At 64.3% G+C, this 24,138-nt stretch overlaps 1 protein-coding gene across 3 annotated transcripts in view; it reads left to right on the top strand.

The window, feature by feature from the left end:
- SLX9 (SLX9 ribosome biogenesis factor) overlaps positions 1-21,766 on the top strand; it is a 30,992-nt gene extending 9,226 nt beyond the window's left edge. Inside the window, exons 3-6 of one of the 3 annotated variants that reach the window (XM_080810904.1) lie at positions 10,164-10,232; positions 15,052-15,202; positions 19,439-19,504; positions 20,437-21,766. In XM_080810904.1, coding sequence (XP_080667030.1) covers positions 10,164-10,232; positions 15,052-15,202; positions 19,439-19,504; positions 20,437-20,560 — 410 coding nt within the window. In that variant the 3' untranslated portion in view covers positions 20,561-21,766. Of the gene's footprint in view, positions 1-10,163; positions 10,233-15,051; positions 15,203-19,435; positions 19,505-20,436 lie in introns of all 3 variants that reach the window. The other 2 variants (XM_080810903.1, XM_080810905.1) reach the window with 2 other exon arrangements.
- Positions 21,767-24,138: the final 2,372 nt, after the last annotated feature.

Raw genomic sequence — 24,138 nt, 5'->3', positions numbered from 1 at the left:
CCGTGCCTATAGGCCTGGGCTCAGGGTGTGGAGCGGGCAGGGCCCGGCCAGCTCCTCTGTGTACCCTGCAGGTGGCTGGGGTAGTCCCCCAGCCGGCACCTCCCTGCCTGGTTCCAGGCCATCTCGCGGGTGCCCCTCTCGGAGATCCCCAGCCCAAGCCCTGTCCCCACGCTGTTGCCCAGCCCTGATGACCTAAATGCCAGCGGCACTACACAGCCCATATAGCGGGTAGGGGAGTGATGGGACATGCTGGGCACACCTGGGCTCCCAGAGTCAGTGTGAGCCACAGCAGGGTGTAGGCCCCACATGTTACCATGTTCACCAGGTCCAGGGCCTCATCGATGGTCACAGCCCCTTTGAGCAAGGGGCCCCTCCTTCTTTCCATCAGGGGTCCCTGGCTTGGCCCAGTGTAGCCTCTGGAGTCAGCGTCTACCTGTGTCTACCTTCAGGGACGCAAAGGGGACCATCGGGGTGAGCCTGGCGGCCACCCCGCAGCACTAGGGTCCAAGGTCCCGCCTGGCAGTGGGAAAGAGGACCAGGATCGGGACTGGGAGGACCGTGCCCCCCTCTACAGTCAGGCCACGGGGGTGCCACACTGCGGGGCCTCGGTGTGCCTGTTCGCTGAGGCCCCGGGTCCGGGTCTGGATCGGGCTCCAGCCCTGGCGGTGCTCGTGTTTGTCGGTGCTCCTCGGAGGCTCTGGGCGTCCGTCCCACCGCGACGTGCGCCCGAGCCGCTTCCTGGGGCGTTGGGCAGTGGCTGGTATGAGGACGCGCCCGGAGTCGGCTGTTCTGGTCGTGTCGTTGCGGACCTGGGAGGCCGAGCTCTTCTCGGGCAGCAGTGAGAGGCTGTCCCTTCAGGGTGGAGACGCTGGAGTGGGGCGCGCGCGCCGCGGCTTCCCGGCCGGCCTGTGCTGGTGCTGGGGCTGTGTTCCTCTCGGCAGCCATCTGCAGGGCTGCTGCCTCTGTCCTGGACCCCGCGCGCTTCAGTGGCCCCCTCCGCTGGGTTGGCGGGCAGTCGGGGGAGCCAGCCTGCTCCGTCACGTCCTCCCCACCACTTTCTTCCTGTGATTGGCTCCCTCACTGGCAAGAGGGCTGCTGGGGGGCCCCGTGAGGTCATCCTTGCCGTGGCCCAAGCAGTGACAGGGGGGCTCATGACGACCCTTGCTCTGTCCTGGAGCGTGTCACGGCGGCCCCCTCCCCGGCAGCGTGGCGGGCTGAGCGTTCGTCGGACTGGAGGAGGCTGTTGGATTTGACCGTCGTAGGAATGGCTGATGCGTGTTGCGGGGGAGAACATGCGGCCCTTCGGGGGCCAGCGCCTCCCTGCTGGGACTGTCCACGCCCAGGAGGTGCGGAGCGTGGAGAGACGGGCGGGAAGGCAGATCGGGGCTCGCTCTGGCGTCGGGGGGAGCAGGAGGGGCCGGGCTGACGCGTGAGCAGATGCCCCGATCCCCAGCCTGGAGCCACCAGGGGAGCCACCAGGGGAGCCCTGGCGGAGACGCGGAAGTCAGGGCCCGGCCTTCCTCTGAAACCGCTTTTGTGAACGGTAACGCTTCCTAACCGGAGAAGCTGGTGTGCGTTCTGGAAAAGACAAAGCCGCCGCCTCCACCCAGAGAGCGCGCTCCCTGTGTCCCTGTGTCCCTGTGTGGGGTTTTGTGTTTGTGACCCGGCTGTGCCCACACGCTGACCTGGTCAGAGCAGGTACCACCTGCCCCGTTTCCGGACGCAGCCGGCGGCTGCTTGGCCGAGCTGGTCTCCCGCTCTCCGAGCAGACGGCCCCTCCGCCCGTGGCCGGCTGGGGGAGCCGCCGGCCCTGTCTGTGGGAGCGTCCCTCGGAATCGCCCTGCTCGCCCCCTGCGCGGCTCACGCACCGCCTCCGTCGGCTCTTCCACGCGCGGCGCAGGAGGCCGGCCTGGCCACGCGGAGAGGTGGCGGCCCAGTGTCGGGACGGTGCGTCGCCTCGGCTCCTGGAGCTCCTCCATCGGCAGAGTCGGCTGTGGTGGCCGGCGGGTCCTCGGGGCTCCTCTGTCACCGGATACCGCCTGAGAGCCTCGTGTGCGCTCCCGTCACTCCTGAACCTTCCCACTGAGAGGGGACGCGGTCTTTATGGCGCTGTCCACCGGCCGCGGTCTTTGGACGCGTTGGGGCATGTGGGGCTTTCTGGCCGTTGGGGGGGTCATTCGGTCGTGATTGGTGTCGCATGCTGGTGAAGACGGGCTGGGGAGGTGCCGTCGAGCACGCGGCTCACACTAACCCGGCGCTCTGTGCTTGGCGGCAAGGGGCCACGTCCGCTGCTCGTGGGGCCTGGCGGCAGCACCCCGTCGGGCCGTCTGCTGTCTCTCATGTCCCCGTGGCTGAGCGGGGAACGTCCGGCCCTGTCGGTGATTGGGGCCCGCGGGTCTGGCGGCCCTTCCTCTGTGAGCACCTGCACACTGGTGGGTTTTGCAAAGCCCACCTCACGATGCTCAGGTGGGATGCGTGAGGCTGGGGCCCTCCTGGTCTCCTGGGGACGAAGGGCCCTCACGTCCCTACCACTCGGAGAGAGGTACTGTCCGGTGAACGTGCCGTGACCGCTGAGCCTGAGCGTCACCCGTGCTCGCCAGCGTGTCTGTGACCTCCCCGTCCGCTCTGCGGGCTGGGTGCTCGCCACGTTCAGGGAGGGGCTGTGGGGCCTCTCTGGCAAGGAGCTTGGAGCCGGGCCTGGCCTGACCCCGCCGTGGGATTGTCGTAGATTGTGGAGAGGAGGCGAGGAGGGGACGCCCCAGAGCATGTTGAGCGGTGCTGCTTGGGGTGTCCTTGGGGCACCTCTCCCCCCGTCCCCTTTCTCCCCGGCAGACGTTGAGGCTCCCCGCCTCTGCCAGAGGGAGGCCGAGTTGGGCTCCAACATCTCAGGGTGGCGGCCCCCCTGCAGGCTTCCTTCCCTGAGAGAAAGGAGCCCGTGAGGATGAGCCGTTTGCCTCCGTCCTTGGAGTGCAGTTGTGCTGCTCGCTGGCCCTCTGGCGCCTGGTCATGTGGAGGGTCCCCCACTTGGTCTCCCCTGACAGTGGCCTGCAGAAGGCGATGGCGATTTGGGCCAGGTTGGCAGAGCTGGGACAGGGGGTCGTGGAAGGAGCAGATGGGTTACTCGTGTCATGCTGGGGTTGGGGGCCCAGGCCCTGGCAGGACAGTCTTCCCTGAGGGGACGCCGCAGGTTGGCCCGAGCCCCCCAGGAGCCCTTCCCCTCTGCCCGTGGGTGCTGCCCTCGTTCCCTCCTGTCAGACTTCTGGGCCGGCAGGGCCATCTCTGAAGGAAGACGGCTCTGCGGCTGCAGAACCGAAACCACCGATGGCCACGTCACCATGTGTCTTTATGGTAGAAGGTGGTCCTAAGGGTTCTGAGTCTCTTTTTTTGACATACGCAACAGTTTGGGGTATCTGGGAGTTCATCTTTCACCAACAAAAAGGGTTTTTAACAGTAAAACTTGGTGGGTGTGTTTTTGAGAATATGTTGGTGTGGCCTGTTTGGTGAATAATCTTGTCACTCTCCTTCCCAGACACTGTCTTTGATTAGAGAAATTTGTCCCCGGTTCTTTTTTATCGTTGCTTTTTAAAAGGAATTCTACAAGGCCGTCTGCTCGCAGAGTGCAGTGTCAATAATGAAACGGAAAATGAAGAAAACAATCTATCTGCACCATCGGTGGTAGGTGACGTCCTGTCTCAGACTGGGGCGGGCCCTCCACGTCTGGCTGCATCTCCCGCTGCCCGCCAGTCCTCTCCCTCCTGCAGAGCCCCCAGTGCTCACCCGCCCGTGCCCCCGAGGGCTCGCTGCCCTTCCTCGCTCTGGTGTCCGGCCGCTGCCCTCTGGTTAGCGTGACACGCACAAGCGTGGACCCTCTGTGCAGGGACTCTGGTGTGGCTGTCCCCACTGCAGGCTTCTCTGTTTCCACCGTCTGCACGTGGGGCTGGCCTTGGCCCCACGTGTCCTTGGGCGTGGGCATGTGGCCCAGCAGCACGCGGGGTGCCCGCTTCTCCGCTAGGCTGTCCGGGTTTGTCGTATGATGGGATCTGGGCTGCGGGGCATGTCGTGTCCGCCGGCCACTGTGCATGCTAGTTAACCCCCTCTGCAGACGTAGCTGGACAATTGCTGAGACCACGGGCAGACATTCAGAAAACCCGTGGGTGCTTTTGGGAGCTGGATGGCCCCTTTGGCTCCGGGTTTGCATCCCAAGTCCCCGCCTGTGGCCCAGGGTATTAATACGTGCCTCTGACTGGGGCCTGAACGCAAGAAGCCCATAGAGCAACGGAGGTCAGTAGGTGCTGCCTAGTCCCCTTCTGAAGGCGCTGCCCGTGGGAGCCCCTGCTCTGCGTGTGGGAGTCTGCCTCTGGTCTGAGCTGGCGGACGCACGCTTAGGTCTCTGCTAATGTCAAGGGCAAACAGCGGGGGCCAGTTTGTAAAATGTGCGCTTCCTTTGAAGTTCCATTAGCCGTGGTTCTCTGCAAGCAGCCCGCTTCTGCACCTTTCCTATTCCTTTATTTGTCTTCCCTATTTTTCAGAAGAGCTTTTTACATAGGAAGGAAGCAGCCTGTTCTGTTATTGGCAGGGGGCCCCGTCAGGTCACAGAGCTTTTTCACCACAGGTCTCGTATGTTGTCAGGTGGACGTTTTCTTTGTGTTTTGTGACTCGTTTGTACTCTTTATGGCTCCTTCGTGGGGCTGTGGTTTCTGTATTTCATGCACTGGGACCTTCTTTTGATGCACAGAGGGACGGGAGGGAGTCGCGCTCCCTCCCCCCCATCTGTCTTCAGCAGCCCGCACTGAGGTGGGGAGGTGTGTGCGTCACCCCGGGGTGCCTTCGTGCGAGGCCTCGGTCACGCCGGCCCGCTCCTGCAGCCGCTCCGGACCCCGTGCCCGGATCTTGCACGTCCTTGTTGATGGAAAGAGAATGGGTTCTTGTGTTGTTTATGGAGAAGCGAATTACGTATTGATTCGGCTTCCGGTTCCGTTAAGACGTCCGTCCTGGGATGATGCGCTGCCGTGTCACGTCCGCAGCTGACCGCCGGTGGGGCGGGCGACGGGGCGCCAGCGCAGGGCTGGCCCGGCCGACGCGGGCTCCCCGCTGGGCGTTACCGCCTCTGCACCGGGGCCCCGCCAGCACGTGGTGCCGGGGCGGCGTGCCGCTCACACGGACGAGCAGACCGTCGCGTCTCTGCCACCGAAGACCCAGGGCTCCAGCCGCATCTTACCGTCGGCTTTTCTCTTCGGAGCAGCCTCTGCCGGAATTTGTGCCCGCCCTTTGTCCCTGGGGTGCCCAGAGCCCTTTTGGTCTGGAGCTGCGGGGCCCGGAGGGCGGCTGGGGGCACAGTGAGGGCGGGAGGCCGCCCTTCCTCCTGCTCAGCACGGTCAGCGGGTTGATTGTTTCGCGTGTTGACTGTAGGTCTGGAGAGTGGTTCTGACCCTGGAGGTGAGAGCACGCTGCTCGCTGGGTCACGTGGACGCCCGGGGCTGGCATTCGTGGCCCCGGCCCTGAGGTCGGGTGGGCGCTCATGTGGGGGTGACCGGCCCCGAGGGCGCAGCTTCTGTCACTTCTCAAGAAGGCTGCTGGACACCTCTTGTTCCTCTCCCCCGAGCGGCGAGGCTGTAGTGTTGACCGTGGGGGTTCTGGAGGAGAGGGCACCCCGGGACAGTAGCCCTGGGAGAGACCGGGACCCAAGTGTGCGTGCAGAACTTCAGGCCTCCAGCCTGGGACCAGGGAGGCCAGCGTCATCTCGCCCAGCCCCAGTTCTCTGAGGCTGGGATTTCTGCTCTCGTGGGTCACGCACAGCTTGCTGCGCTGAGGCGGCGGCTGGAGATGTGGTGCGCGTCCTCTGTCGTAAGTGTAAGACCTGGGACCGCCCACACTGACGGCGCACGTGGGTCTGTGGGCCCCGGGGCGGGAGGTGCCCGTTGCGCTCCCTCCGCCTGGTTCTGGGCAGTTCGTGGGCCTCCACGTCTCCCTTCGTGACGTGGCCCAGCAGCCTGCTGGGCGTCAGGAGGGACAGGGCCTGTGGGACCGGCATCCTCTAACCCCTGCGACCACAGGAGGGCAGCCCGCAGGGCAGGGCGGGAGTGACTGAGCCAGAGCAGGACCGGGGGGTGCTCAGGGTAGGATGCAAACTAGTGTCCCCGGGAGCCAGCCCCTGTGACACAGCCCCGCTGCTGTGCGGAAGCCACGGGCAGCACTGTGGGGATTCCCGTCCGCCCGGGACAGGAGTCCTCGCTCGGAGTCGAGGGTGGCCTGTCCAGGGCTGAGCCCAGGGGGGCCCCGATGCGGGGCCATGGCAGGGGTTCGGTGCTAGGCCTGCACAGACCACCGCCGTGTCCCCCTGAGCGTCTCCTGATCCATCTCAGCCGGTTCCTCTGGCGCCGGTGCCAAGGGCGGGTCCCCTTTCATAGCTCTTGGCTCCGGACCCCCAGGGCACTCTGGTGAGCAGGCACCGGCGGGGCCTGGGGGCGGAGGGCATGAGAAGGGGGCGGAGGTGTGCTGTCAGCCACTGGGTCGGAGTGGACGCAGCTGGAGGCGCTCGAGGGTTCTTCACGGTCTCCTTCTCCTGCGTGTGTGTGACAGTCTCCCGTAAGAAGGCTGCCGCGGAGGCCTCTCCCCGCCAGGATCTGTGTTTCTCTTTCTTCCGGGGCTGCCTCTGCTCCGGGTCTGACACCGTTCAGGGACAGCGAGGTGCGCCCGGGCAGCCGTCTGGCCTCGCTCAGCCTCGGGCTCTAGCCGCCCAGACCATCCCGACGCCCCCAGATGCCACCTTCTCTGAAGCCTGTGCTGCCATGGCTTGTCCATAGGGTCTGTCCACCCGGCCCACCGGCCACCGCTCCCCTCCTGCCCTCTGGTCTGTGTCATTCCAGGGCTATAGCCTCCGTGCAGAGCAAGGGCGTTGCCTAGTCCTTGGCCTGGGCTTTTGGAACCTTCTAGATGCCCTGGGGGGTCTCCCTCTGCAGGTGCTCGGCTGTCTTACAGTGAGGGCACGTTTGGTTCCTGTTTCCCTGGTGCCGTGGGGACAGGCTTCTGGGTTGAGGCCCCTGGGGTGGGGTCGAGGCACAGGCACCCTGGACCATGTGCGTGGCCTGTGCCTCAGCCAGAGGCCGTGCGGCTGGGAGTCTCGGTCTTCCGTGGTCGTGTGAGAGTGAGCCGTCTACACGTCCCGTGGTCAGAGGCTTTCCTGGGAGGCCACCCTCCCGTGTTGCCCACTGGATGTGTGCGTCAGCTCTGTTCCCAACACTGGCCTCCATTGCCCAGGATTACACCCCAGTCAGGTGCCCTCGGACCCCACAGTGGGTACCGTCGTCACCCATCTGTGGCTTGACATGGCACTGGGACATGCAGACGTCTCCCCCCACCCCCAGGGTCCTCTGATGCCTGCATGGGGCTGCAGAGATGCCCTCCGTGGCCCGCCGCAGGCCCGCACGTGGGGCTGGACAGCACAGCGGGGTCGGGGCATCTCGGGAGCAGTGGTACCCGGGGCCTGTGCCCTGCAGCCCCTTCTGTCCACCCTGTCGCACCCCGCCCCTGTTCTGAGCAGCTGGGTGACTGGAAAGTCACACAATGCCTCCGCTCTCGGCGGGGGTTTGGGGGTGTCAGGGCCGCGAGGAGGAAAGTAGGTCAGCTCCCGCGAGTCTGGAAGTTCCAGCTCGAGGCCAGAGCGTGCAGGGTCTTACTCTTGGAGAAGGGATTAAATCCTCCTGGGGGCCCCGGGCTATGGGGTTTTATGGGGTTCTGAGATGGAGAGTCTAGTTTAGCAGACGCACCCCATTTCTTGGACGGCCCTGGTCTCCACTCTCTTGTCAGACGTCACAGATCCGCTGTGAGAGCCAGAAGAGCGGCGGGAGTAGAGCTGCCTCGGAGACGCGCGTGACTCATAGCCTGTGCCCTGGTGGCATGTGCCCTGGGCTCAGGCCCTGTCAAGGCCAGTGGAGTGGAGCCGGCCTGGGGCCACACTGGCTGAGAGCGTGCGGGAGGCAGACGCGCTCTGCGGCGTCCGCGGGCTCCGGCCCCTTCCAGCCTGTGTTCCCATGCGCCGCGGCCCCGATGTGGGCCCACAGCAGTCGGACAGCTCCGTCTCTGCGCTCCGGAGCCTCGCAGCCGCGCTTTGCTCCCTGCCCCACCCAGGTCGGGCCAGGCTCCGGTGCCCAGAGCCCGGGGACGCCTGCGTGTCTCGCCCGTGGCGGCTCTGGCGATGGGAGCAGCCTCTCTTCCTGCGGCTGGAAGGATCCCAGAGGCTTGCCACTGGGCTCTCGGGGTGTGTGTCTAACCGTACGGATCATGCCTGAAGCAGCCCCGCCGTCTGTGCCACCAGCTCACCCTCGAATGCGGAGGCTCGAGGCGCTCAGTACCTGATGAGAGGTCCCTCCTTTTGTGGGGGTCCCGCTGCCCGGCGTGTCGTTCCAGGCCCATCCTGACGTCCTGCCCTTGGAGAAGGAGGGACCCGGAGAGGGGGAGGCCCAGTGTCATCTGAGGCACCACAGGCCCTGTCCGAGTGTCCTCGGGGCTCTAGATGGCTTCTGCTGACACAGACCGACCGGCTTCGTCCAGCTGGGAGTCCGCTTCGGGTCAGGGACGTCAGGTGCTGCCCTCCCACTCTGTGTGCCTGCTGGGGGCAGGGGCTCCTCTGTCTCACCCCCGTCCTGGCTGGCTGCTGAGGGGGAGAGCCCCGTGTCCTGCAGCCAGGGCCGAGGGGTTTCTGAGCCCTCTGAGAGGCTCCGCCTGTGCCCGCGTGGCTCAGGCTTTGCTCCGCGTCCTGTGTCTCCGTTACCCTCCAGCAGTGTCATCCCAGGGCAGCTGGTGCAGTTTCCGAGGGCCCAGCCTGGGGCCACCGTGCCGCGGAGGCCCGCTGGGCTCACTCGCACGCTCCTTTCCCGTCCCGGTCCCTAGCCGCTCCCGGGACCCCGGGGTTTCGGCCCCCTCTGACACGGGGCGAGTTCATAGGGTCACTGACAGGTGTCCTGAGCTCCTAAAGGTCAGCAAGTTTCTTCAGGTAGTTCGTGGACGGGCGTTACGGGCGCCCCTTCCCTTGGGGGCGATGGGTGACGCCGTACTGGCTCCCCGTCACTCCGCAGTCCGCGCGGGGCCTGGGCGGGCAGGGCCGCGCGGGTCGGCTGCCGTGGCGGGAGCGTCGGGCTTTGCCTTGTTCCCGAGCAGATGGATGTGGGGGTCCGCCCGGGCGGCCGGACCGGACTCCGCACCGGTAGCCCTCACGGTCTGCGGACGGGGCATCTGAGGCCAGCACGCTGGCTGGCTCGGGTCCTCCTGAGGCCTCTCTTGTGGGCGCACACATGGCCGTCATCCCCACATCCTCGTGTCGTCGTCCCCGTGCGCATCTGTGATCTCATCTCTTCCTATGAGGAGCCCAGTCACCTCGGATCGGCTACCCTGGTGCCCTCTGTAAAGACCGTGTCTTGACGGTTGCATTCCGAGGGCCTCCAGGCCTCAGGACATGAGCATGTGCGTTTGGGGGACATAGTTTAGTCCCTAAAATGGGGGTGTGCAGGCATACATGGGGAGGAGGGCGGGCTGATGGGGGTGGGAGGCCACCCGCCCACCGAGCTGGGGGGAGCAGGGAGGGTGGTGGGAGGGTCCACCTGTGGCCTGTGTTCTGGTGACAGTGGTGGTCTGGGGCAGAGGAGAGGGGGTGTGGGGCACTCTTCACCCTGTGACCCTGGGCTGGCGAGGCCAGGGACACACTGGGGACACGTTCCCATGCTGGCAGGCAAGGGTGGACAGCCGACCCCCTGCAGAAGGCACCGTGTGAGGAGAAGTGGGTTTTTCTTACTGTCTTGGTGGAATCAGTGACAAGATCTGGGACCATCTCTTGCTTCAGCCGGACTCACCTGAGACCCTTGGCTTTGGGCTGCGCCTGTGCAAACAGGTGGGGGCGTAATTGCAAGCGGGGCGGGGAGGGGACCGTGAGCCTCCGCTCCGGGGTGCCAGGGCTCAGGGGCATCGGCTTCCTCCTTGGTGCCACCAGGCTTCTCCCAAGCGGAGAGCGCATGCCTCCTCCTGCTGAGTTGTGTGGGGTCTCTGGGCTGCCTGCCCGAGGTCCTCCTGGGGTCAGGGACCCTGCCTGACCCTGGGCCGCCATGCACAGCGCCGGCTCCCCCTGTGGGCACGGAGCGCCTCGCTCACCCCCATGTGTTCTCTGTCCTCAGGTGCGGAGGCCAGGGCGGTTTTACCCAAGAAGGAGAAGCTGAAGCTGCGGCGTGAGAGGTGGCTGCAGAGTGAGTCTGTGTCCAGCCCCTGCGCCCCCGTCCCCACGGCCCCCACTGTACAGGGGGCCGATGGCCTGGAGCAATGCCCTGACCCCTCCTCCCCAAGCACCGTGGCTCTGGGCTCCGCGTGTGCGGGACTGGCTCATTAGCGCGCAGCTGACAGTGCTGTCGCGAGGGTCTCCGGGCAGAACCGTCCTGGCGCCCCTGCTCCTCCCTTCCCCGGGCCTGTCTGTGGGGGCTTGGTCCCGGGCCTCCGGCAGACGCTGCACCGCGCCGGATGTCCCCTCTAGAGCTAGTTTTCATGCTGCTTGAATACGCACTGATGGTTTGCTAAGGATTTTCCTACGAGGCCTGCTTTGCAATTTTTTTCTTATTATTCTCATTTTAGTGTAATTCTGCTCACTTTTATTTTTATTTATTTGTTTATATTATTTTTTGGTTCCCTTGACTTTTTAAAATTTTTACATCCAGTATGTTCTCTCATGGTTAAAATTAATTTTTTCCCTGAAGGTTTTTTTTATAAAAAGATTTTATTTATCTACTTGACATACAGAGATCACAAGTAGTCGGAGAGGCAGGCAGAGAGAGGGGAGGAAGCAGGCTCCCCGCTGGGCAGAGAGCCCGATGCGGGGCTCGATCCCAGGACCCTGAGATCATGACCTGAGCCGAAGGCAGAGGCTCAACCCACTGAGCCACCCAGGGGCTCCTCCTTGAAGGTTTTAAAGAAAACGTATGTCTTTAATTTTATAGAGAAATTTGTCAACAGCTTCCACAGTTAGTTTCTGTTTTGTCCATTTCTGGGTGTTTCTCACGGGAGTAACTCATTCGTGCATTTCCTTCCCCACAGTCCCTGCGTGGGGTTGTGCGGAACGTACTGTGTAAGCTGGACTTGGGGAGCAGACGGACTGGCCGCCAGTCCTGCGCGTCTCTGCGCTCCCGTGTGCCGTGACACTTAAAACTCTCTCCGTGCTTCTTGGTCTTTTGTCGTCTTTCCTTGAGCCAGACGTGGCCACTCGGAGTTCCCAGGAAGGCATCTGCTCTGATGGGATGTCCACCCCACTGGCAGAGGGCTCCCGGCCTGTCGTCCTTGGTACCCTGCTTGTCCCCTCACTTGCAAGCCTCCCTTGAGCCGCTCGCTGTTCTGTCTCCCGTTCCGTAGCTTCGGCATCGTGTGCGTCAGTTTTGCTTTCTGGTGCCCTAAATCATTAGTTTCTGGGTCTCTTTTCAGACCCTGTTCTTGTTTTCTTTAGATCTGAGTTACTTGGCCCATTGTTTTTACAGTTGTGTCTAGGAGTGGAGGGCTGCGCGAGCCGCCCGCCTGGGGCGTACCTGGTATCGGATCATGGGACCTTTCACGTAGAAAAGCAGGGGGAACCTGACAGTGAACACACTGATTCCCACGACCTGCATGGACGTGAACACTGCTCTTTTTCTTTCTTTCTGTTTTTTTTTTTTAAGGTTTATTTATTTGACAGATCAGAAGCAGGCAGAGAAGCAGGCAGACCGGGGGGGGGGGGGTGGGGGGGGAGAAGCAGGCTCCCTGCTGAGCAGAGAGCCCGATGCAGGACTTGATCCCAGGACCCTGAGATCATGACCTGAGCCGAAGGCAGACGCTTCACCCGCAGAGCCCCCCAGGCACCCCTGGACACTGCTCTTTACTGCATCTGTTCTTCTGTCCATTCCTGCCCGTCTTTCCACCACCCGGGGCCCATCCACACGTTGCTGCGTGAGTGACAGACGTCGGGGCACTTTGTCCCGAATGACTCTGCTGCAGCTCAGCCTCTGCGGGTGGTTCTCTTCACTGTGGGGAAGAGCCGGTCTCCAATGGATGGCCGGGCCGAGGGCCGCCGCACGCACAGGTGCCAGCAGTCCCTGGGAGAGGTGGAGCAGCAGCCCCGATAAGCCCCCTGCACCCCCCCGGTAGTCCCCGCCGGCCCTGGCCCCGGCCGTGACCGCCGCCGCCTCTCTGAGTCCGCGGTTGGGATGTGAGGGCGGCTGACGGCCTGTAAGCGGGCCTCGTGGTGTGCTCGGTGCGTGTGCGTGTTTCTTGGCTCTGCGGGACGGTTGGAGGTTCCGCGCCGCCGCGTGGGGCTGTGGCCCGGGCCCCTCTCTCGCCGAGAGGGTTTATCTGGGTGCACCGTGTGCGGCTGCTTTCCTGTTGCCGGACGCCTGCTCTTTGTTCCTCGCTGCTGGGAGGACGGTGGCCGCGAGCGTCTGTTCCGGTCTCCTGTGGAACTTGTTGCCGTTGCTCCGCGAGGACTAGTTGGGAACGGGACGCCGGGCCACAGGCAGGTGTGTGTTCGGTTTTACGAGCCGCGGCCGGATGTCTGTCTGGAGGGGTCGGACGTTCCCAGTGCCCCAGCCACAGTGCCCCAGCGCGCCGGCTGCCCACAGGCGGGGACGGCGGCTCCTCGTGGCGGCGGCTTGGCCAGCACCGGGCGTGGCGTGGGTGCCCCGGCCAGGTGTGGTGTCGTGGGGCCCCTCGCCTCCGTCACCGCGTCCGGCAGTGCTTGCTGGCGCCTGGGGCCTGCCCCGCGTCCAGCGCTCTTGCCGACCTTCTCCTGCACCGTGACGGGCGTGCTCGCTCGCTCTCAGTGTGTTCCGGACGGACAGAGGCTTAATTTTGCGGCGTCGGGTTTATCCCTTTTTAACGCGGTCGTTTCGTGTGTGCGTGTCTCGTGTAGGAAAACTTCGCCCGATCTCGAGTCCTCAGGATGCTGTCCTGAGTCTCCGACCGCCCCGTCGCTCGGTTGGCTCGGCTTCTGGGCCGTCTCGGGGAGCGCGTGTGGGCACATGCGGGACTGGCCACCGCTCGCTGTCCCCGCGTGGGTGCCCCGTCCCCGGGCGCGGTTTGTCGAGAAGCCTCCGCTTCCCTCCTTTGCTCGTTTCCGCGTCCTCGCACATGTCGCTCGGCCTCCTGAGCCCGGTTCGGCTTGGGGGCGCCTCTTTCGGCTGGTGCAGCTGTCAGGGAGGCCTTGGGGTCACGTGCCACGCCCTTCTCCCTGGTTCTTCGGTGCGGGGCCGCGTCCGTGGCGGCTCCGTGTGGAGTTTACCGTGGGCGCCCCGGCTGCGTGAATCCCGGCCCACCGACAGCCCTGCCGGGCTGCGGCTGCAGTGCCTTGGGTGTAGGTCAGTTGGGGGAAGCTGCCGCTCCAACAGCGTTGCATTTTAATGTTCACGAATATGGTCTGTTTTTCCACTTAATGTGGATTTTCTTTAATTTCCATTGTTGGCGTCATACAGTCTTCACAGTAGAGGTCTTACGTGGGTCTTTGTCCTGTTTTGTTAAGCTTATTACTGATAGTTTCATAGTCATAGTTATAGGATTCTTGAAAGATTAGTTTTTTAGTTTTCTACTGGTAAATAAGGTGGCTTTTTTGTTATTGTTTCTGTTAACTTATAACACGTTACTTACCTCAGGGGTGCAGGTCTGTGAATCGTCAGGCTTACACACTTCACAGCACTCACCATAGCACATGCCCTCCCCAGTGTCCATCCCCCAACCGCCCTCTCTACACGCCCTCCCCCAGCAGCCCTCATACTGAATAAAACGGTTTTTTAAGAATATTGTATCCTTTGGTGGCGCTAAAGTCGTGTGTCCTGATAGTTATTCTGTAGCTTCCTTAGAACTTTCTACCTGAAAACCACGCCCCCTAAAACGGAGAGGACGTTTCATCTTCCTCACCCCACGTTTTTGTGTTGTCGGGCAGGGGCTGAAGCCTCTCGGGGGCGGTGATGGAAGGGGTGCGAGCGGTTCCCAGGCCGGGTCAGAGGCTGGAACCCAGCTGCACTGTGCATGATGCAAAGTGCTGTCTGTCACATCCAGGCTGTCCGCCACACGCCTGGTTTCTGGGGACCTTCCCCTGGGCTTTTGTTGGTCGGCAAGTGTGGACACGGGAGTCGGGAGAGTGATTGGGGCGTAGCCTTGCCTCCGCCTCCCAAATTCTGGGAGTTGCCCGCCAGCCACACTGGTTGGAACACGTATTTCGTTAGCAGTTATAAAATAAAAATATTTCCAAGTGAAAATCAAATCCCCAGGCTTTGGGGCGCTGGTGGGCTCCGTCGGTTAAGTGTCCACGTTTTGATTTCGGCTCATGTCCTTGTCTCAGGATCCCAGGATGCAGCCCTGTGTCGGGCTCCACGCTCAGCAGGGGGTCTGCACCTTCCCCTCCCTCTACCCTGCCCCAATTCGCACCCACGTGCTCTCAAATGAATAAATAATAAATCTTTAAAAAAAAAGAAATTCCCAAGGCTGTGCCCCCACGCAGGTCCTGCCCTCGTCCCTTCTCCAGTGCAGAGGCCCTGCCCTGCCGGCCGGTGCCGGCTCCTCCTCCAGCTCCCTGTTCTCCACTCGGCCGTGCTGGCCCCCTGCCTACCCCAGAGCCCCCTTCCCAGGGGCTGCGCTGCTCCCCCAGAGGCCCAGACCACTGTGCAGCGCCTTCTGGGAGCCCCGTGATGCCTGCTCCCATATGTGGGGACCCGCTTTCTCCTGCTGGCGCGTCCCCAGAGGAGCGTGGGGAGCACAGGCGTGCGTGGCCCTCCGTGACCCACTGTTCCTGTCGTCCTCCCCTCGCCCCCCTCTGATGGCACAGCCCCCATGCCCGCCGCGCACAGGCCACCGAGCCAGCGTCCCTTTTCAGAAGGAGAGCCCGGTGCGTGCAGCTCAGTGTTGGCCTTCGCCGTTAGGCTGCCGTCCTGCCTCCAGCTTCCCCAGCCGAATGGAGGTGCCGCCTGCCGGCCCTGCTCAGGAAGGAAGCCGGTCGCGTGCGTGCTTGTCCCTTGCTCTCTGCTCCTCTCGCTAACCCACTGTCCTCCTCCTCCCCCCAAGAAATCGAAGCCATAAAGCTGGCGGAGCGGCAGCGCAAGGCCGAGCAGAGACGGAGGGCCGCGGTGGTGGTGGGGGACCTGCAGCCCCTGAGAGACGCCCTCCCCGAGCTGCTGGAGCTGGAGGCGGGTGCGCGGCAGCCCCGTGCCCGAGGGTGAGTGTCCGTCTGTGGCCTGGGGATTGCGGCACCAGGATGGGGCCGGCCCTTCCAGGGCGGCAGCCGCTGACCTGTGTCCAGAGCCCCAAGAAGCACCGGCGGGAGGCTGGGGGGAGGCAGAGGCCGCTGAGGTGCCTGACCTCCTTGTTGGTGCAGAAGCCCTCACTCCCGTGGCCCGAGCCTCAAGGCAGGCAGGTGGTGTGGTGACTGCCCTGCGTGGGGCTGGGAGCCCTGGGGCCTCTGGCGGCAAGTGGCCTGGCCCGCGTGTGGACGAGGGGCGCCTGTCGGCCTTCTCCGCTGCGGGCCTTGGAGCGGCTTAGCCGGGAGGGCCGTGGGGCGGTGGGTCCTTCCGGCTGCTGGGCTCACCTCGCAGGGACACCACCTGCCACCCCACCCGCTGCCTTCAGCTGCCCGTCCCGGAAGCACACGTTCCTGTAGCGCGTCCTGCCTCCCTGGGACTCGCGTGCTCTAGGGAAGCCAGTCCCTCTGCGGTCCCTCCCTGGGCCCCACTGCATTGGCTTGGCGGGGATGTGTCCGAAGACGTGCTCGGGGCCACTAGGCCGGCCCCTGGGATGGAAGCCCCCAGAACCTTTGGTCCAGACAGGGAGTCAAGGAGTGGCCTTCACGGTTGAGCCTGGGGATGGAGCCAGAGCCTGAGACGCAGATCCGCCCGGTTCTCGATTAAAAATGGGACCCCGGTCAAGTGTCCTCTCCCTGCTTTCAGCTTTCTCATCTGAAAAATGTGCTCGGGGCTCCCGGGGAAAGAAGAGCCGCGCGAGCACCCGGCCGGCCGCCGAGGGGAGGGCGCGTGGCCTCGTGCGGCCTGGGTGCCGAGCTGGGCTGGAGCTGAGGGGGCTTCTGGCGCTCCGGGTGCGGGAAGGTCCCCACCTGGTCTCCCAGCTGAGCCCCCCGTTGGACAGGGTCACTGTCCCTCCTCAGGTGTGTCTTGGCACTGGGGGGCTGTTTGTTTGAATAACGTTAGTTTAGAAGAGTTTCAGATTTACAGAAAAATGATGAGAGGACTGAGAGTTCCCACGTCCCTGACACCCAGCCCGACGTCGGTAGCTTCCCGGCTGCGTTGGGTGCCGGTAAGGAGCCAGCGTTGATACGTAAATAACAGCGATAAATAAAGATGGGATTAAGCTCACGGTTTATTCATATTTCCTCAGTCTCCCCTAACATCTGTCCCAGGATCCCGTCCAGGACACCGCGTGACATCGGTCACGTCCCTTTCCATCTCCTTTTGGCTGTGACCGTTCCTCCGAGGACCCTGACCGTTGTGGGGAGGCCCAGTCAGGCATCTGGGGAGACGCCCCTCGCTGGGGTTCACATGGTGGTTCCTGGTGGGTGGACCGGGGTCAGGGGCTGTTGCGGGGAAGACCACAGAGGGGAAATGTCCGTCTCCTCCCATCTGGCCCAGGTGCCTGCAGTTAGCATGACCTGTCACTGTTCACGTGGGCAGTGGTCGCCTGGCGGAGGTGGGTCTGCCGGGTGTCCCCACCCCACGTGGCTCCTTCCCTTCCCTGCACCGTCCCCTGGGGCACAGCCCACACCTAAGGAGGGGGAGGCACACTCCACTCCCCGAGGACAGAGCGGCTGTGCAGACACCGGGGGGTTCTCCTTCGGAGGAGAGAAATACTGTTTCGGTACCAGCGCGCGGGAGCCGCTGACCGATGTCCGTGCGCACTCGTGCGTAGTTACGTACAGTGTGGGCTGTGACCCAGCACGACTTCACTCTGTGGCTGGCACTGGTCCAGCTCTGGCCACGGGAGCCCCTTCAGGTGGCTCCTCTGTCCCTCTGACACGCCCATCAGGGTGGGGGCTCCTTTCTGGCTCTGCCTGGTGCTCCAGGCCCCCGCCCAGGGCAGATCTTGCCTGATCCTGGAGTCAGTGTTTCTGCGGGCGCCCCGGTCTGTCTTGCGGCGGGAGTGAGGAGCTCTGTGCACCCCCAGTGTGTTCCTGCAAAGGTACCTCGACGGTTTATAAGACCATCCTTTTTTTGTTTTGTTTTTTTCGTAAGATTTTATTTTTAAGCAACGTCCACACCCACTGTGGGGCCCAAAGCCACAGTCCTGATACCGGGTCGCATGTTCCACCGACGGAGCCGGCCGGGTGCCGCAGGACCACCTTCCCTTGTAACACTGGCCTGGAGTCTGAGCGTCCCCAGGATCACCCTTAGTTTTAGTTGTTCCCTAGGACTCAGAACTCAGCAGGCTGAAGGGAACGGGCCAGAGTTAGCCAGGAGAGAGGCCCTTGGGTGGGGACCAGGAGGGTCCAAATGCAGAGCTTCCCGCCATCCTGTCCCCACGGGGTGGGGTGAGGGTACAGCCCGAGTCTGCGTCTACAATACACAGGGACTGTGCCAACCAGCCGTGCTGCCCGAGCTCAGGGTCCCCCTTCCCCAGGCGGCTGGTGAGCTTTGCCCTCATCTCCTTTTTCTCCGTCGAGCTTCCGAGCCAGCTGAGGCCCAGCTGAGAGCCCCCAGCCCCATCTTACAGGGTAGAGTCCCCGGGCGCTCACCCCTCAGCCCTGCAGTCCTGAGCACGGGCCAAGCCCTCAGTGTGGTCACAGGAAGCGTTTGGTCCCCTTCCTGCCTCACCGGGGCAGGGTCCTGGAGCCAGGGGGAGGTTCCGCGCTGGACGGGCCACACCAGCGGCTGAGTCTAGGAGGCAGGCAGATGGCACAGGTGACTGCTGATTAGTGTGTGTTGTCCCCCCTCCTCCGGGTGTGCCCTAGCGTCGGGATGGGACAGGAGGGGGCTGGCCTTGTGGCCCTGGACCCCCAGACCTGAGTGCAAGGGTCACCAGTCACCTACTGGGCCACCCTGACCAAGGCCCTGGGCCGCTCCAAGCTCGTCCCACACCCGTGATGTGGCCTCGCAGGGCGGGGGCCGCAGGGAGCCTGAGGCCCGAGCCGTCTGAGCACGGCTTCCCAGGCGGTGTCCCCTGCCATCTGGGGGGCACCACACTGCACAGTTTGCACCAATACAGTGACGTTGTTTATCGGTGGAAGGTTAGGTTTTCTAGGAAACCCGTTCTCTGGGAAAAGAGCATCAGGCCAAGGTCACCTTATCTTTTCTGGAACTGAGCCACCAGGCCAGCCACCTGTTGGACCCCATGTGGGCCTGGTGGCCTTGGCCACGTCTTGAGGCTGCTGCCACGGATTCTCAGAGCGCCCCTGGGCGGCAACCAGGGTCAGGGGTGCTTCCTGCCGGCTCAGCTCCCCCGGATCTTACAGACCAGCAGCCGCTACGGAGAGCGGGCTGGGAATAGTGCCATGGGACCCACTGGGCCGCCCCCGGCTGGACTTCACGGCCTCACCTGGAGCTGTGGATGTGGATGAGTCTGCATCGTTTGGGGTTTCTACCTGCTTGGTTTCCTAGGCCCCGGGGGGGTCGGACATGCCACGTGGGCTCCTGCGCATCCGCAGGCCAGTGCTGGGGCTGGGCTCCGCTGCCTGCAAGAGAGCCGCAAAGCTGGGAGTCTCCTGGGTGCTCCTGCAGGAAGGCATTTGCCGGTGCGACAGGGAAGCTGAGGTTTCAGGGGTACAGAGTTTGTCCAGGGGTCATCCCTGGTCAGCTGGTGTCTGGAGCCTCTGCCTCCAGTGCTGGTGGGGCGGACTTCCCGCCACGTGCAGAGCCCGACGCAGGGCTCAGTCGCATGACCCTGAGATCGTGACCTGAGCCAGAATCCAGAGTCGGGTGCTGAACCGACTGAGCCACCCAGACAGTCCGATTATACCTTTTTGTGGATGGGGTACAGGGGTGTTGGGGTGGGGGCTCGGATCCAGGGCCTGGAGATGCCAGCCACTGCCGAGAGGGGCCTGCCCGGGGTGAGCACGGGGAGGGTCGGCAGTGAGAGGAGCAGAGCCGTGGTGGCTGGCGTAGGGCTGCGGGTGACGCGTGAAAGGCTGGCTGCGGGCAGGGCGTCCACGATGGCCCAGGGATATGTGTGGCTCTGAGCTGCTGTCTCTGCAGGCCTGCGCTGAGCATGGACACAGGAGACAAGTCTCTCATTCATATTTTAACGGAAACCATGAATAAAGGACGAGGTCTCCTGGGCTGGAGGCTAAATTTAGGTGTTGGCCCGGGGCTCTGGTGTTCCCACCCTTCCTGCTGCCCTGTGTGCCTTCTGGGGACAGCTCCGCAGGGGGCAGACTGCTGGCGACTGTGGCGTCCGCCGGGAGAAGGTTGGGGGGAACCTGTGCTGACTTGCTTCTCTGTGCCCCCAGCAGGGTGAGCCGCAGGCCCCGGCCCGCCGAGCTGAGCCGCATGAGCGCTGCGGAGAGGCTCCAGCTCCTGTGAGTACGGCCGCCGCCACAGTGGGCCTGCAGTGCGTCCGCTCCTGTCCTCCCCGCTCCCCCCAGGACTGTCCGGCCTCTGGCCAGTGGCTCCTGTCAGCCTGTGTGTAGCTGGGCCGGGGAGCCCAATGCGGGGCTCGATCCTGGGACTCTGGCGTCATGACCTGAGCCGCTGGCCGTGACTTCACTGACTGAGCCACCGGGGCACCCCGCCTCTGTGCTTCTGAGAGGCGGCGTGACCACAGGCTCCACCTGGGGGCTGGCTGGCGTAGAGACCCATGTGGCGAGAGTGGCGGCCACCACTGTGGACCGCTGGGACTCGGACCTCTGCTGCTCCCGCCAGGCGCCCGTTTGTGGGCACGGCCCGTCTCGGGCCCAAGGGCGGCAGCGCGGGAGAGCGGGCGCCTCTTACGAAAGGCCGCGTCTGCCTCCCCACGTGTGTCCGCTTCTTCTTGCTTTGAATAGCAGCTCCGCATCGGAGTTGGGGATGGGGGGTCCGGAGTCCACGTCCTGAGGGGTGGGCAGGGGTGCCAGTCCCTCAGAGCCGAGGCTGGGTATGGTGTTTCCAGAGCCTGTGCGGTCCCGAGGGGCCCTAGGGCAGCCACTTCCGCCCCCGCCCCTGCCAGTCCCCCTGGGGCCTGACCCAGCCAGGCTGCTCCTGACCCCGCCGCCCCCACCCCCGCCCTGCTGCCTTCCCCACCCACCCCCGTGGTGCCACTGCCCCCACCCACCGCCTCATGGCCACCGTCGGGCCCCAGGGACTCTGCTCTGTGTAACCTCTGGCGCCTGGCCTACCCACTCCAGTGTTTAGCTTGCCCCGAGGTGCCCAGAGACGGTGTGGCCGGGCTGGGGTGCTGCCGGTACTCCCTCTCCCCCCTCCCCACGTGGAAGGCTCGGGGTTTGCTGACCTGCTCTGATCTCGCTTCTTTCAGGGAGGAAGAAAGGGCTCGGTTTCGGGAGCTGCTGGCCAGTCCAGCCTACAGGGCCAGCCCCCTCCTGGCCATCGGGCAACAGCTGGCCCGGCAGGTGCAGCTGGACGGCGGCAGCCAGCTCTGACGCAGCCTGAAGGCGTCCCAGGAGCTCCAGGGATCCGCCCCTTGCCGTCCTTGCCCCGAACTTGGCCCGAGAGCCCACCGCGAGAGTGACTGAGGGCATGGTCTCAGGTGTTGGGGTGAGGGCAGCTGCTCTCGGGCTGCCCGTGGCCCCTCGGCACGACCCCCGACCCGGCTGGCTGTGCGCCTCCCCAGCTCCTCTGCAGCCCGAGATGCTGTCCAGGCGGGTTCTGTGGCCGCCTGCTGCCCTCCCAGTTCCCAGGGCCTCCTGTCTGCTCCTCTTGGGTCGTGGTCCCCGTGCTCCTCCCCCAGCCCTTTCCTCCCCCGTGTCTCCATTGGGCTCCAAGCCCGCACCGCTCCCGACCTGGTCCTGGCATTGAGGTGAGCAGGGCCGTCGTCATCTAGCGGTCCGGAGACGGAGCAGGCCTGGTCCCGCCCGGGAGCAAGATGGGCGTTTCCTGTCCGAAGCCCGGGGTTTGGAGGCCAGGCTGCAGGAACAGACTTCACCCCTAAGGGCCTGGGCTTGTCCGGGGGGTGTGTGCGGTGGGGGAGTGTCCACGTCCTGTGGGGTCAGTGGTGCTGGTTGTGTGGCCCGGTGGCCTGGGCACCCAGGGCAGCAGCTCCAGACCCAGGGAAGCCCCATCACCCTCAGGGCCGGGGCCGGGATGCCCAGTACCCCTTGCCTGGCTGTGGTGTGCGGGTGGGGCGTCCAGGAGCCAGGCACTCTGGGCTTTGTGGCCGAACCGGCGTGAGCTCTGGAAATGTCATCGACCTCTGGTGCCACGGCTGGTTTGCCCGCGGCTCCCAGACACCGAGCAGCGTCTCCCAAGGCTCTCCGGGCACGGGTGGCTGAAGGGAATCCAAGCCTGTGCCCCCACCCCCCTCAGGCATCCCGGACCCCTTCGCATCAGCAGAGCACACAGCGTCGCGCCTCCCAGGAACAGGACACAGAAGGGGACAGGTGTGGCTTCTGAGGCTGCGGGTGGGAGCCTGAGTCCCCTCGGCCGGAGGTCAGCACGGCCGTCTGGACGGGCCTGCCAGCCTCTGAGCGATGGGTCTTCCTCGTCTGCAGCGTGGACACCAGTTCCCCGTGAGTGAGATGAGCCGCTCACAATGTGGTGTTTGTGATCGACTCGAGTTTGCAATAAACACGTGTGAGAACCCGAGGGGGGCCTGGCCGCCGTCCTGACGTTTCTCCATCACGCTTTTCCGAACGTCTCAATTTGGTGGCAGTGACTGCGAGCGTGTTACGTGTTATCTGAAGGGAAATTACTTCCCAGCCTCCGGCAGCTCCTAGGTGTGCCGGGGGAGCGTGTGCCGTGGGTAGGGGAGGGGTGCGTGGAGGGTAGGCTGCCCTGACCACTGACCTCTGAAGAACGCCCCCCCGGAGGCCTCGATTGTGTGGGGGCCTCAGCCCCAGAGCAGAGTGCAGGACGCCGGTGCCAGCTGTGGTGGGAGAGGCCATCCCCGGGTGTCCCCTGGGTGTGGCCGGACGCCTGCCGCCGAGCAGGAAGGGAAGCCCGCGTGCACGTGCGTGGTTTCTGGTCTGCACGGCGTGGGCGTGACGACATGGCAGGTTAAGTGGTGAGAGGAACAGTTGTGTTCGTGCAGGGCTGTGCGGGTCTGTGTCTCTGGCACAGATGGTGCCCGCAGGCTCACCGCTGCAGGTCGCCCGCCCCAGCCTGACGTCGGCAGGACCCCCTTCGGAAGGACTCCAGCGACACCGGGATCCTCCCTCCCCAGGACCACTCTCCTCTTCCCTCTGGGGTCCCGGTTGCCGCGTCCACTGTCCCGTTCTCCTGGTGTGCGTGCGTGTGCGTGCGTGCGTGCACGTTACCGGCGCCGGGGGACCCGTGTAACACGTTCCCGCGGACATGCAGCCGCCTGTTCTCCCCACAAGTGTGGGCCGGGCCGGACGCTTGCCTGCGGCACCCACTGAAGTTGTGTCTTGGGCAACACGTCAGCAGATGAGATGACTTCAGACACCGGGAACGCGTTCTCCCATGGAGTCTGGTCCCTACTGGCAAGCCCACGCCTCCTCCGGAGGCCTCCGGACGGGGCAGTCCCGTCTGCCAGCAGCTCTGGCGTCCCCGGCCGGTGGCTGCATCACTCCCGTCGCTCCTCTGCCTCCCGGGAGTCGCCGGGTCAGGCCGCTGTCCTGTAGGACGACCTCCCCTCAGCTAATTCCACCGCGCGTCCCATTTCCAAATACAGCCGTGCTCTGAGGCTCCAGGGAGACGGGGGTCACTGGAGACACACTGGGTCCGAGGAAGGTCGGGGCGGTGGGATTCTCGGAAGCTCCCGGGCGAACCGAAGGTCCACATCCACAGTCGACGGCCACTCGCCAGGTGGGGCAGGGAGGAGGCGACCTTGCCTATGGGGCAAAGCGCTGGGCGACAGAGGCTTCGTGGGGTGGGACGGCCATGCGGGAGAAGGACGGGGAGGCGTGGGGCAGCCGTGGACAGCAGAGCACTGCGCTGGGGCCTTGGGCAGGGGGCTGGGGGTCCCCTCATGGTGATGAGGGCCTCCTGGTGCCCCCGGACCTCAGCACCCAGCCCTCGTCCTGCCTGGTGTTAACCTTACGTTCTCAGAGCTGCCTGGCTTTCCCGAGGACGGAAACGCTTGAGGGCAGGGGGTGGTTTGCCCTGTCGGGTGCGGCAGTGAGTCAGTGAATGAACCAGAGACGGGGAACGGTGGCCTGCGTTGGCCTAGGTGACCGAGCCCCGGGTCTGGGTGGGGCAGCCTCGTGTCTGCGCAGGGTGTCCCGTGGGGAGAGGGTTCCTGGGGCCCTGACTCAGAAGCGCCGGGAGGGGAGGAAGTAGCCACTGTGAATGCACGGTCCTCGGGGTCGCTCCGTTCCAGGCAGGCCGGCAGGACTGGCTCACGTTGGTTTCTTGTCTCGGCTGTCTGGGTTGCGGGGCTGCTCCGAGAGGGGCCTGGGTCTGGCACTGGGTGACGTGTGGTGCCGTGTGGCCCCGAGGCAGCCCCGTGGCCTCTGGGTGCCGGCTTTCACATGGGCTCAGGCTCCCCGGATGCTTTAGAGCCTTTTCCTTGGGCAGAGACCAGTGTCGGTGTGGGGCCATCTCGGCTGGATGGTGAGTCAGGCACAGGCAGCGCTGCCCGTGAAGGCCCCGTGTCGCGTGCAAGTCGGGCGTTGCTCAGGCCGCTTCTGGAATACTGTTCAGGCGGCAGTGACGCCTGTGACAGCTGCTTAGGCTGGTCACATTGTGCTGAGATGTTGGGGCCTGGCCCCCGCCTGGCCCTAGCGGGTTCTTGGCCGCCACCCCATGACCCGGGTTCCAGGGTGCCGCTATCAGTGCACGTTTCCAGGACACCGGGAGAGCCAGTCGGCTCCTGGAGATAGCAAGACGCCAGCCTTCCGGTCTCTGTCTGATGTCGCGTTCCCGGGCCGGCTAGTCCCCTGCTTCTGGACCTGAGACCCTTGGCTTGCGTGGACAGCTTCCTTATTTAGAAGTCAAACAGACTCAGTAAACTGTGTTTTCTTGTGAAGGTATTAAAATAACACGGTTACAGCGATAATTACAGACGTGTTCACGATGTTGGCTTGTGTTGAGGCTTTGT

This window comes from Martes martes (assembly GCF_963455335.1).
Source record: "Martes martes genome assembly, chromosome: 1".
Lineage (NCBI taxonomy): Eukaryota > Metazoa > Chordata > Mammalia > Carnivora > Mustelidae > Martes > Martes martes.
This window is presented reverse-complemented; position numbering and strand designations above follow the sequence as displayed.